Here is a 13,347-nt window from a genome sequence, read left to right on the forward strand (position 1 = left end):
GACGTTCACTAAGATTTTACCAAGATGCAACTCTAATTATGACATGCTGCAGTTGGTAGCATTTCGATATTTTCGTTGGTTTTGGCTTTGCCGCATTATTCAAAATTCATTCAACGTTTATTTTCACCTGTGGTAAATACTTCACTGAATTTACCATATAATTATTACAATTTCAACAACGTTTTCTTTATTTTTCTAATTCGTGAGTGCGTTATAAATAAACTGAAAGTAATTGAATTGAATATACATATTTGATTTGCGATTAACACATAGAAGTTTGGATCGGTGAAAGTACAAATCTTGGATGTTGGTTTTCTTTTCAACTCTACTAATTACAAATGTCTGGATTGGAAAAATTTCAAGCAAATAGCGCTTGGCGTGCAAAAGTTAAGAAGTTACTTTTCATGCAACGGTAAATGCATATGTTTGCATGTCAATTTCATAATATGTAATTAATAAATATTGGAGAGCGTGAATGATCACCTACTTATATCTGTAGATTAGCATATGTATGTATGGTAAATATTTGAAATTTTTCCAATTCTTTGACCCTTTAGAAATACACTAAATTTTTTGCATCTTTTTTATAATCATATTAACATTGTATATTGCTTCTAATATTGTTAGTTAAAAAAAAAATAAATATTTTATAATTCTATTTCCATTAAAATAGCACGTTAACGCCGATTTCTAAAACTCCTGTCCAGTCTGACAGATTTAGTCTTGATCTAACTGAGGATTTGCAAGTGTTTATTGAAGGAAAGACAATTTCTTTTGAAGAACAAAATCTCAATCACTCAACAAGACTTGAAGGAACTCAAAATACTGAAGAAAAAATGTTCGAAATTGAAAATGATGAAAATAAGCCAATCAATGTAAATGCGTCCGTACAACATAAAACAAAGCCCAAAAAGGCTTATTATGATGAGAGTATGTTTGAAGATAAGCAACAGGCGGTTCAATGGCAACGCTCATCGGATGATAGTTTCATGGCTTTGGAAAAAATGTGTGATAAAACTGCCTCTGATCCAAACAGTACTTTGTTCCAATATATACATAGCGATGACAAGGAGCTAATTGTAGAAGACGTTAAAAAGCGTAGTGGAAATGATTTTAAAACACCATGTAAAAAAGGTAATTTCTAATATTTGTATTTACTAATGCACTCATCACTAGTTTTATTTTCTGGATTTATAGAACTTCAAGAAATCGATGAGGAAGCAAAGTCGTTACAACGTTTACTACACGATTTGTGTGTACAAGAGCAGAAGCAATTAGAAATAGACACACCGCTTAAGGGTATTGATGTCACGCAACTAGAAGATATAGAAGCGCCATCAAAATTGTGGGACACAACTATATTGGGTGAGACCACTTTGCAAACATCACCTGTTAAAATGGTTGGCCTCCTGCGACCCTCTACTATAATAGAGGAGTGTGATGAAGAAGATGATTTTAATAACGCTTCATGTGTTGATGATGATTTATCATCACATGTCAGCTTTCAAAGTGCTGTAAAAGGCAGTGAGACCTCAGCCACAAGCTACTACGATACAGCACACGAAACTACAGATGCCAGCGCTGTTAGTAAAGATTCCAAAACACACGAGGAATACGTGTCGAAAGAAGTAGAGGATTTAGATTCAAGTCTGGAATTAATACAACTTGATAAAACTTTAGCGGCACCGCAACAACAGCTAATAAGTGTATTGGATATAACTAGTGATGATCCCAAGATAGTACATAATACAAAGAATCAATCGCCAAGTCCATCTTCTGATGAATCTGCAGGCGTTATTGAGTTACTATCAGATGATGAATCGGAAGAATTGATTACGTCACATAACAAAGCGAATATTACGGTTAAAGATGAATTCAAGCGTGAGTGTGATTCAGTTGTGGAAGACCACAACAAACCGGACAAATATTTATATAAAAGCTTATACACCTCTAGTGGTTTGAAGAGTACTGAATCCGATGAATTGGAAAATTCATTAGAAAACGACAAGGAAAATTGCGGTGAAGTTTTCGATGAAAGTGGTGAACAGTCAATGCATTTCAATGACACCATGGAAGAAGTAGAATATATGATGAAAAAAGGCATGCAATATATGGCTGCTACGGCTTCTCCAAATGTTGGCTTGAATATACAAACACCTATTGTAAAAAAAGTTGAATTGGTTCCAGCAACAATGACAGTGAAGCCATTGAAAGAGAAGGAAAGAACATTCACATACTCACCAAAAAAGCAAAATAGCAATTATTCGTCGCCTGCTAAGAAGGCTTTAAACGCAAAACCCACAGCAATTGTAACAGGTACAAAAGGTAGGCTATAACAAGAAAAAACATTAACTTTGATTGCACCGAAGCTATCATAATTTTCACAAATTAAAAATATAGATTTTAATATAAAAATTGATTTTGATCGGCCAGTGTGTATGGCAGTTATATGCTTTATTGTTCCGATCTAAAAAATTTGTTCGTAGCTTAAACTATTTGCTGCTTTATGACATTTTGGTCCGATCTAAAATATATTTCATTAACGATTAATTTTATCTACAGCAAAACAACTTTTGTCTTCACCACGGCGTACACCGCAGAGCAGTGCACAAAAAAATAAACGTTTTGAAATGGATTTGCGGCCAATGCCTAAATTTGAACTATTTAAAAGACCCGCCTCCGCTATACCAACCCGCCTTAAGGAACCAACTGGCAGCAAACAATTTTCGCATATTGTCAGCCCGGTGGGTGCTTATATGAAAAAGACCGCCACCACACCATTAATGACAAATCTCAAACAGCGAACGGATCGACCGGATGTACATAATGCAACTGTTTTCCGTGAACTTGAGCAAGAAACAAAAGTCCACCAACCGAAATTTGCATTGAAGGTGAATACCGGCACAAAAACATCTAGTTTGCCAAAGAAGGCATATATTTCATCAGAGTTCAAACATGTAAGTTTCTAACTAGAAAAACAAAATATGTTTTGAACTAATACCATCATTTATTTATTGCATGCTTATAGATCGTTGACGAGCGTACGCCAGTCACTATACCGGGCGGTAAGAAGATACAAAAATATCTGGAGAATGCAATGCTACCTACAGTGGTGCGACATGAAGGTAAATTGAAAATGTCCGCTAACCAAGTAAATCATAAAGAAACCGCAAACAAAGCCAGTTTTGGTAACACAACGCAACGTAACAATGGCAGCTTGGCAAATTTATCCTTAATGTCCGGCGATATATCGGTGTATACAATGAAAGATGCAAGGAAATTTTAGAATGGCTATTAGATCATACATATATATTCTTTTAAATTAGCTATGTATGTTCGTGTATCCGGTGTGGCTTGGTTGGAGGTTATTTTTTTTATTAATAGTTGTAGTTTTACTTAATCTGAAATTGTTTGCTGGATTGAAGTTTGTCTTTATTTTTACAATTAAAATAAATGCATAGACTAGTAAAGCTAGTTTAATAAATGCAATATTATCGCAGTTTCGGTGTCAATTTCAAAGGATTCATGCCAATATTTTTCTGTTAGCAATTCTCTTTTATTTTCTGTGGTGTCGCCCCCTTCCAAGCACGATTTACTTTAGATTCGGATGGACGGCCCAACTCATTGCATATGTAGCGACCGACCGCTATTAATTTCTCTAGATCTACTCCTGTTTCAATACCCATTCCATGCAGCATATAAACTACATCTTCTGTGGCCACATTGCCGGAAGCACCGCGCGCGTATGGACAACCGCCGAGCCCTGACACCGAGGAATCAACAACTGATATGCCTGCAAAAGAAAATTGATAAAAATATAATGTTCAAAGTTTGCCAATATTATTTAGCTGTATTCCTTTATGATATACATATGTAATGTATGTAAAATGCAATACTCGGCAGACTTACCATATTCTAAGGAGACAAGAATGTTGGCTAACGCTTGCCCGTAGGTGTCATGACAATGCACTGCCAATTTCTTTGGCGGTACAACTTTCACTACTTCATCCAACATGCGGCGCATAGAACCAGGTGTACCTACGCCGATTGTGTCGCCCAATGATATCTCATAACAACCCAAACTGAAAAGTGCGTTCACAATTTTTGCCACAGCGCTAGGCTTCACAGCGCCCTCATAAGGACAACCAACCACTGTAGATACATAGCCGCGTACTTTAACTTCAGCCCTTTGTGCCGCTTCTATGACCGGTTGGAAGCGTTTGATACTTTCAGCTGCTGTGCAATTTATATTTTTCATTGAAAAGGAGTCGGATGCTGCACCAAAGACGGCTACTTCGGTTGCACCTGCTTTTAGAGCGCTTTCGAAGCCTTTTAAATTAGGCGTTAACACTGGATAAGTGATACCCGTTCGCTTCTGTATGCCACGCAGCACTTCCGTGTTGTCGCCCATTTGTGGCACCCATTTTGGACTAACAAAGGATGTGGCCTCAATGGTGCGTAGGCCTGTCTCGGACAATTGGTTGATTAGTGCAATTTTCACTGAGGCCGGTAGCAATTTTGGTTCATTTTGTAGACCATCTCTTGGTCCAACCTCAACAATACGCACAGCATTGGGTGTACCTCTGCTCTATAAGAAATTTAGTAGTTGTTATTGCGATTTATGTAATAGGGTTATAGTGGCTAACTTCTTACCGTTGCAATAGTACGAAGCGTTATATTTATATTGGGTTTTAATAAAGTTCTTAATGTGAACATCTTTTCGGGTCTAGATGTGCTCTTTTAATATATAAATACACGACTCGTTATGTACTTATGTATGGACGAACGCGTATTTTTGGTTGAAAACAACTGATCGCCGATCAGCAATTGGTGTTCTTTTGTTTATCAGCTGTTCGAGCCGCTACTAAAGTGTGATTTTAGGGGCAAACAAATTTACTTGTTTACTTTAATGTTTAGGAATAATCTCAAACATGGAAAGTTAAATTGTTATTTATCACTAATGGGACCATTAATATACAGACATTTTTTATATTCGTCAAGTCACCAGACTTCTTCTTCGTCTTGTATTTATATTCGACACGTTACTATCCAGAGGATTATTAAATATTTTTACTAATGTTAGGAGACGGAGAGTTTGTACAGTTGCCCAATGTGCAGAATTATAACCGAGTAACCATCAACATAGCACTAATCCTAAAAACTCTTTGTTGTAACAACAATAACACGTAGGATCTTAAAAATTAAACAAAAGCAACGCAGGTTGATTTTTCCACCCCCTTTTTGTTAAATTGCTGACACCTGTCATGAAAAGGGTGAAGCTAATATACAAATTCATTTGAATGTAAATGGCTGTCTTTGATTTTTTTGTGCTTAAGCATTTGGTTTTAATGACCGCTTACATACCTTCGTAAAGGAATTATCAGTGAAAAAATGAATGCATGAAACCCGAATAAAAATTGGTCGAATTGCTGCTTCAGTGAACCGACATCGTAATACAGTCACAAATTATTTGAAACATCGTCAAAACAATAATGATAACAAGCGTATTGGTCGGTTACCAACAGTTGATAAACGGACCAAGAGACGCATTTGTCATTTAGCAACTAGCGAAAGCATGAGAATTAGGCATACCAATCAATAAGCAGCGTTTTCAGCAAATTATGAAGCATGAAATTAAGTTTGAATCAAAAGTAGCCCAGTCGCGATTGAATATGCGACATAAAGATGCCCGTATTTTGGTTTGCGACAAATACCGGGTTTGGAAGTACGAGTTTGCAAACGTTATTTTTAGTGATGGAAAAAGTTTGGACCATCCGATCGCCATCTTAAATATTGGCGTAATACACGAAAACCAAGAGAGAATTGCTATAAGTGAAACCATTGAGAGAGAATTTTATTGGTATGGGCTGCCGTTAGCTCCATATGTACTATTTACCGACTAAGGTGAATGCCGAAGTATACATTAATCAAATAGATAGCGAGATCATTGCTTTTGATAAAGATTTTTATGAAGAAAATTGGATATTTCAACCCATTCATCTGGCGAGCGCAAACGAACTTTATAATTATACCCCATTGGAAACATGGTAAAAATTAAATTAACCCATAACGAATAGAATTGGAAAACTTTAAAAACCAGTTATTAAAAACCCGCGATAAGGAATAAATTGAATTTATTGTTTTTTTTTAATATTTTACACCTATTATTTTGACCAATACTATTTCTTATTTAGGAAAATTTCAGTTATACTATTCGGAACGAAAGATTTCCGACTTATTTAGGTTTAATAATGTATAGCAAAGATATAACTAAAATAAAATTGTTTTAATTGCAAATATATTAAAGTTAATTACTAAAACTGCTTAAACCTACTACTTTGTCCATAAATGTATTTCATGCCTGTGATTATCTATTGTTTTACCTGGAGAATCTTTTTCATGCCAACCTTAACATATTTCAAAGAAAAAATTTTAAACACATATTTGTATATGTTTAAGAAATTGTTTGGACCTTCACATAATATATTTGCAAAAAAAAGTAATATACACAAAATTTTTGTTATTTGGTTTATACAGAAAATAAAAGTCAAATAAAAAATTAACAGCTTTTGTAAAATTAATTGATAAAATATCGAATTTGTTATTTTTTCTATTTTATTTAAACAAAAATACGAATTTAGTGGAACTCAATATACATCTACGTACATATTATACATAATTGGTATAAATGCTTATCGATATTATTGCAAAACATCCATTAGATAATTGGCAGGGTGCCTGTCCACCGCCGCTGCCCGGGTTAGCTTATCTGGGTACACTTAGAAGTTTTCTATTGCGTTTACTATGTTGGAGACATATTTTCATAAATAAATCAGTATATAGTATTTACCAAACATATTAATAACAAATTTGGGGAAAAAAAAAAACAAGACAAAACGTTAACTTCGGCTGCACCGAAGGCTAACATACTCTTCACAGGTGCATTTCTTTTAGTAACTGCATATGTGTCCAGTTTGTATGGAAGCTATGTATATGCTATAGTAAACAATCTGAAAAATTTTTTCGTTCTATATTGTTGCCTTAGAAAATAATCTATACCAAATTTCGTGAATATATCTTGTCAAATGAGAAAGTTTTCTATACAAGCCCTTGATTCCAATCCTTCGGTTTGCTAAATGCTATATGCTATAGTGAGCCGATCTGAACAATTTCTTCCCATATTACATTATTTCTATGAACAATAACTCATACCAAATTTCTTGAAGATATATCGTTAAATGAGGAAGTTTCACATGCAAGCACTTGATTCCGATCGTTCAGTTTGTATGGCAGCTATATATTATAGTGGTCTGATATCGCCAGTTTCGACAAATGAGCAGCTTGAAGAGAAAATGACGTTTACAAAATTTCAGAACGATATTTTAAAAACTATATATACAGACAGACGGACAGACTGACAGACGGACATGCCTAAATAGACTCAGCTCAACATACTGATCATTTATATATATACATACATACTTTATAGGGTCTCCGACGCTTCCTTCTTGATGTTATAAACTTCGTGTCAAACTTAATATACCCTGTTCAGGGTATAAAAAGATAATAGATTAAATAAAAAGTGTTCGAAACTTTAACATTTGGTTATTGCCAAACTTATATATTTTATGTTCATTAAATTTAAATTAAATAGGGATATACAAAAGTAAACTTGCAAGGTTCCCATCTAGCACCATTTCAAGCCCAAGCTCAAATTATTTTACATTGCTGGTTTAAATTTTTGATTAAAAGTTGAATTCTGCATGAAATGAATGGATTTTTGGAATGTGAAATTATTGTTGGGCAAAACTCGAAGGCTTTAACGAATTCATTAATGTATATATTTATTTATATACATGAAAATATCTACTGTCGCAACGCCAAACATTGCTGCACTTTCCAAAATAAAACGAAACGAAACAAAAACAAAAAGCTATGGACAAACGCGCCACTTACAACTATTAACATCTTTGGCTATTTCACGCAATACAATCGTCTTCAACTTTTCGCGGCACGTCCGCTGGCACGTTTCTCCGTCATCCACGTTTCGATTTTCTGCTTCAGTTCGTTGTTCGGTTGCACTTTATCCATTGTCAGAGGCGCACGATTAAAGGGATCTGTTTGATCACTAAGCAAATGCCGTGCTATAGTCGAACGATCCACAGTCACTTTCGAGCTGGGCAGTATTACCGGATCTGTCATTAACGTAGACATAATCGGATCGAGATATTCATCGGGTGCGTCAGCCATGAATTCTTGTTCTTCGCGATATTGCACTTCCATACGTTGTACTTTCGCGGCGAAATCGCTTATTTCGCCAATTAATTGCCCACCACCAATGCGTATTAGTATATTCTCGGCATAGTTGAACAGTTCCGAACTATATGAGCGGCCATCTTGTGAAATAGCCAAACAAAATTGTTCGCTGCTACTGAGATTTATGTAGATGCGACAAATTTCTAACACCGTCTGGGCTGGATCAAATTCAAATTCTTTCTTATCTTTTACCTTGAAACGCTCCTTTTGTGGTCCGACCAAATTTAAGAGGAAATAGTTCAACATTGCGGCAATTCGATCGACCATGCTGTTGTGACAAAAAATACTTTTAATCTCAGTTGTAAGCAGTTTCAGAATATTGATCGTATCACGGCCCAGAATATTGTCGATACGCGCCATCTGACCTAAGTGATGTAGACTCGATAATTGCTGTTGGCGATCGTTCTGTGAGAGTGCATCCCATTCACCACGACTCTGCGCCTCTTGTAGTTGTCGAATTTGTTCCAAATTGGAGAGCGATTCATCTAACGGAATAAATTATATTATATAAAATGCAAACGTAACGCTAGGAAAACAAGAGAAAACGTAACTTCGGCTGCACCGATGTTATAATAGCATTCACAGGTACATTTTTATAGCATAAAAGTTCTTCCGATCTGAAGAATTTCTTCGAATATTTTAGAGTTTCTTTAGACAATAATCTATGCAAAATCCTTGAAACTGTCTTGCTAAAAAAACTAGAGCTTGATTTTGATCGTACGGTTTGTATGGCAGCTGTTGTTGTTGTTTTAGCGGTTATCAGTCCCGTTGGGATGGGGGGGGGGGTTATCAGTGTTGTCGTCGACGTCATCTAACGGGAGGCCCAGGAAACGTGCTGTTTCGACGGGATCGAACCAAAGGGAAGAGGATGTTAGTTGGGTGGGGTTGGTAGGGCATGCAAAGAGGTGGTCAGTGTCATGTGGAGACTCGTTGTATGCAGGACATACATTGGGTATGTCAGGGTCAATTCTGGATAAGTAGGAGGTTAACCCGCTACAATATCCAGAACGAAGTTGCGCTGGGTCACTCGCGGCAACTCGAGCTCTTGGTCTGCGATAGATGGTGATTTGACTCCAAGAATGCAATTCACGGGAAGGGAGTCGGTGAAGGTGTTGATGGCTCCATTGTGAATGGCGGTCAGTACCTGTCGAAAGTTAGTTGCGTCCGAAGTCCGGTCGGCATACTGTACGATGTCGTCGACGTAGTCCAGGAAAGACCTTTTGATGCTCCGAGGAGGCGGTTCGGCTCCAAGCAGGTGGCTGCAGGGGTGGTTTCTGCGAAAACATCCCAGCAGGAACTGCCTGGAGAGGAGTTTATTATGCTCCTTAACTGAGAGCATAAGCGTTTCACTATGTAGATGTTCGATGGGAGACATCAGAAGGCATCCCGTCGCGGTCCGGAGTGCAGTATTTTGACAGGTCTGTAATTTCCTCATCTGCGTGCCACTGCATCCAGGCGACCATATGGGTGCTCCGTATTTGAGGACCGGCCGACCGATTGCCTTTACCTTCGAACACATGCCATCGATTCCATTGCCCGACGTCAATATCGTACAGTCATCAGCGTACGAGGTTATGGAAACCCCCTCTGGTGGTTGAGGAAGTTTCGAGATATAGAAGTTAAACAGTAACGGGGAGGGACACCACCCTACGGAACCCCCTGTTTAATTCTTCTCAGTTTAGATGTTTCACCTCGAAATAGTACGGATGATTGACGACCGCTCAGGTAGTTCATGGTCCACCTCTTCAGTCCTGGAGGAAGCGCTGTTGTCTCAATGTCCTGCAGTAGTGTTGTGTGGTTGACTGTGTCAAAAGCTGTCAGAGTGGGAGCTATGTTGCCTGTTTGAGCTCCTGGGGACCGTGGAGGTCCTCTGTCTGCCACTCAGGGTCAGTGCCGGCGCAGCGCGCGAACTGTGTGCAGATTGCACAGCCGTAGAGGCTAGCGTCGCGATATTGCGTAGGCAACATGGGGCCACGTAACTCGTGGTCCACTCCCTGTGAGTCTTAAGGCCTGGCAGCTGTATGCGACAGTGGTCCGATATCGGCGAATCGGACAAATAAGCAGGCTCTTGGTGAGAAAAGGACATGCGCAAATTTAATGAGTATCCCAAAAATGAGAGACTAGTGCGTATATACAAACAGACAGACGGACATGGCCCCGACATTTCCTTTTCGGTGTTACAAACTTCGTGGCAAACTTAATGTGCCGTGTTCACGGTATAAAAATACACATACAAAAGTATATAAATTAAATCGTAAAAAAGCATTAGAAATAATCTCCTTATCAAACTAAAATATGTACAAATTTTTACAGCACCCAACTTACCCAACAAAAATATAGCATCGTTAATAAGTAAATTAATGAATCGGAGAAACAGTGGCGGTTCAATAGCCTCCATATTTTCTTCTGCTTCCCTAGCCAAATCCTTAAAACATTGCACCTGGTCCTCTTTGGTCCACAAGTACTCCATAATGGCATACATTGGACGACGGTAGTTGAATTTTTGCTCAAATTGCACCGATTGTCCAGTCATTTCGATGCTAACGAATACATTCAACAAACTGCGCACTACCTTCAGACGATCCGCATTACTATCGAATACACGAGTTATGAATGAATTACGCATACTGCCGGAAATTTGCTTGGGTAACAAAAATTCCAGTGCTTCAGCAAGCTTAGCACGCAAATGTGGATTCTTAACGAGTTCTGCACTACCCATAAATAAAACAATCATTTTGAACAGCGCGTCATGTGATGATTGATAAATCTCAATGAATTGACCGGGTGGAAAATGGCGACTAAAACTTAGATAAGCAACTACATTGTCAATAACATTTTCGGGTACTGACTTCAAATATGGCGGTATAAATTCACATTTATCGGGTATTTGACGTTCTTTACGAGTATGCGGTGCAAAGTCTTGCTTTGCGACGGCAGACTTAAACTCATCTTCGGTAATTAGGGCGATTTCCGTTAGCCAAATGGTGGTTGCTTCGAAAAATTTTAGTATATGCGTATCATTTGTGGGTTCCATTAGCCCGTTACGCATGCAGAGATATTGCTGCATTTGCTCTTTCAACATACGTAATAAATTTTTAGCTAAATCGTTGTTTGGATTTGTTTGTGCCACATCATGATATGCTGTTTGTAAACTATGCAATTCGCGCGTCATTCGTGTGTAACGTTCAATACATGCCCGATAGCCTAACTCAAATGCTTTGTGTGTCATGTAAAATAATTCGGTGACAAAATTAAATTTCTCAGCCACGATTCGTGTTTCATGCTCATCAATGGGCAAAAGACAGGTTTCTTCTGCGGCTTTTAATAAGCTAACTTGTTTTGCTTGCCGGTCAGCATCGGCAACAGCACAATATGTTGGATCGACTAATAAAACCTATAAAAGAGTGGGAGAAAGGAATAAATAGTTAGTAGGTAATATTTTTAACCGGGGTTGCAGAACCGCATTATACAAATTTTGGATTAAATTTTTTTTGAACAAATACGGAATTAAAAAAATTGTAATCCAAGATAGCATTATATTTTGAGTTTCAATTATACGTACTTTCATTGAGGGCTCGCATAGAGGAGCGCAAAGTCGTAGTAGAACCGCTGTCAGACCAATCATAAAAGAATCGCTAGCATTTTGATTTATTACTTGCTCAAATGGCAAATTAATATTGCTCCACAAATGGCCACGTGATACATTTGCATGCAAGCAATTGGAAATCCATTGCAGGGTCTTTTTTTTCGTAGTTGCGCTCAATACTAGTAATTGCTTGATAAGTGCAAACACCGCATCTTGATGAATAGCCATAAGTTGCCACAGTGATGGATCAGAGTGTTGTGTCTCTAAACTGATTTCCGCAAAGAACTCGAATGGCCCATTCGATTTTTTGGGCATAATAGATAGACAAAGTAATTGACCAAGCAATGTATCCATATACTCACTACCTGTAAGAAAAGAATATAAGTATTGTATATGATTCGTAAATGTCATATAGTAGTAGTTCAGTATTCATACCTTTGGCATTTGGATTGGGCGTAACATAATCGATGAGCACTTCACCCAATTGTGGTACACGTTTGTCTCGTACGAAATAACTAAGTGTCCAAAACGTATTTTTCTTTATAGTTATGAGATTGATGTTTGCTAATTGTTTTTGTACTTCAGCTAGCATTGGATAAAATATAGCTTTCAAAGCTCCCAGCGCTTCGATCTGATCGTCTTCCGCCATTACTTTGACGACAGTTTGTACAAAGAATTCTTGAGTTGTGGTATCTGCTGGATCAGAGTGTTCCAGTACCTCTAACCACTGTGTAGATAAATTCTGATTTATAAATAATTCTGGCTGACGTGTACAAGTGCTGTCATTTGTTAGTATAAGATTTCGTATTTTTTCACAAGCATCATAATGTTCAGGTAATTCCGCTTTTGCATGTTCGCATGCAATAAATGCACGATGTAGATAACATATTGCACGCGTCTCTACAGCATCTTCATCACAAACGCCACTACCAGTTTCCACCAAATAATCTCCAGGATCGCTAAGCATTAAGCGTTCAAAAATAGCATGAGCCAATAGTTCTTCGCTTACGGTTGAGTCATTATCGGCATCCACAACTATATCAGTCATGGAAATTAGTGGAAAGCTTCTTGCTGCATTGGACGCTGAACCTTTACGCAATGTGAAAAGTAGAATACGCTCGAGTAAGTCTTGTTTAATGCCCTCTTCTTCTTTTGGTTCGTTAAGTAATGCGGCGAAGGGATTCAACTCCGCCGCAGCCATTGCAATCAAAAAATTTATATTTTATTTAAAATTAGCTTTAAATAAAACACTTTTCGTTTGTAAATGAAAAATCACAATTTTTAATTTCACTACCACAAAGAGTTGTCAAAACCAGTGGGGGTTGCTTTGCTGCAAATAATATGTCAATTGATATAAACAAAAACAGAGAAAGATGAACTGGCTGAAACATGAAGAAATATGGTAAGTCAGCTGATTAAAAAGGGTTGTGCACTCATAAAAAAGT

The 13,347-nt window shown here is 37.5% G+C and overlaps 3 protein-coding genes across 7 annotated transcripts; 1 reads left to right on the plus strand and 2 right to left on the minus strand.

Annotated features, from left to right (window-relative positions):
- Positions 1-28: 28 nt before the first annotated feature.
- Positions 29-3,412, plus strand: LOC105221771 (uncharacterized). Of its 5 annotated transcripts, XM_029548542.2 has the most exons (6): positions 111-202; positions 274-412; positions 674-1,134; positions 1,198-2,325; positions 2,563-2,957; positions 3,029-3,412. In XM_029548542.2, exons 2-6 carry the CDS (start codon positions 339-341, stop codon positions 3,284-3,286), a joined length of 2,316 nt encoding a protein of 771 aa, XP_029404402.2. In that variant the 5' UTR covers positions 111-202; positions 274-338; the 3' UTR covers positions 3,287-3,412. The 5 variants fall into 5 exon arrangements, with proteins under 5 accessions (XP_029404401.2, XP_019844394.2, XP_019844392.2 ...); XM_029548541.2 differs by lacking the exon at positions 274-412 and having other exon boundaries at positions 29-132; XM_019988835.3 differs by lacking the exon at positions 274-412 and having other exon boundaries at positions 70-202.
- On the minus strand, positions 3,408-6,830 carry LOC105221769 (hydroxymethylglutaryl-CoA lyase, mitochondrial). Its single transcript, XM_011198878.4, has 3 exons — positions 4,654-6,830; positions 3,910-4,588; positions 3,408-3,793 (listed from the first exon to the last, which is right to left on the minus strand). The coding sequence occupies exons 1-3, from the start codon at positions 4,714-4,716 to the stop codon at positions 3,543-3,545; spliced, it is 993 nt and encodes a 330-aa protein (XP_011197180.2). The 5' UTR covers positions 4,717-6,830; the 3' UTR covers positions 3,408-3,542.
- Positions 6,831-7,029: 199 nt separating this feature from the next.
- On the minus strand, positions 7,030-13,261 carry LOC105221772 (ubiquitin conjugation factor E4 A). The gene is made up of 4 exons (XM_049461033.1): positions 12,338-13,261; positions 11,879-12,267; positions 10,642-11,710; positions 7,030-8,801 (listed from the first exon to the last, which is right to left on the minus strand). Exons 1-4 carry the CDS (start codon positions 13,101-13,103, stop codon positions 7,999-8,001), a joined length of 3,027 nt encoding a protein of 1,008 aa, XP_049316990.1. The 5' UTR covers positions 13,104-13,261; the 3' UTR covers positions 7,030-7,998.
- Between the last annotated feature and the right edge of the window lie 86 nt (positions 13,262-13,347).

This window comes from Bactrocera dorsalis, chromosome 1 (assembly GCF_023373825.1).
Source record: "Bactrocera dorsalis isolate Fly_Bdor chromosome 1, ASM2337382v1, whole genome shotgun sequence".
In the NCBI taxonomy this organism is placed as follows: Eukaryota; Metazoa; Arthropoda; class Insecta; order Diptera; family Tephritidae; genus Bactrocera; species Bactrocera dorsalis.

Coding starts and splice junctions, on each gene's coding strand:
- LOC105221771 (XM_029548541.2), top strand. CDS start 44: ATGCTGCAGTTGGTAGCATTTCGATATTTTCGTTGGTTTTGGCTTTGC. Junction 1,135..1,197: donor TAAAACACCATGTAAAAAAG/GTAATTTCTAAT, acceptor CTGGATTTATAG/AACTTCAAGAAATCGATGAG. Junction 2,958..3,028: donor TTTCATCAGAGTTCAAACAT/GTAAGTTTCTAA, acceptor GCATGCTTATAG/ATCGTTGACGAGCGTACGCC.
- LOC105221769 (XM_011198878.4), bottom strand. CDS start 4,716: ATGTTCACATTAAGAACTTTATTAAAACCCAATATAAATATAACGCTT. Junction 4,589..4,653: donor CGCTTCGTACTATTGCAACG/GTAAGAAGTTAG, acceptor AATTTCTTATAG/AGCAGAGGTACACCCAATGC. Junction 3,794..3,909: donor TCTTGTCTCCTTAGAATATG/GTAAGTCTGCCG, acceptor TTTCTTTTGCAG/GCATATCAGTTGTTGATTCC.
- LOC105221772 (XM_049461033.1), bottom strand. CDS start 13,103: ATGGCTGCGGCGGAGTTGAATCCCTTCGCCGCATTACTTAACGAACCA. Junction 11,711..11,878: donor TATGCGAGCCCTCAATGAAA/GTACGTATAATT, acceptor ACTCTTTTATAG/GTTTTATTAGTCGATCCAAC. Junction 8,802..10,641: donor CGATGCTATATTTTTGTTGG/GTAAGTTGGGTG, acceptor TTATTCCGTTAG/ATGAATCGCTCTCCAATTTG.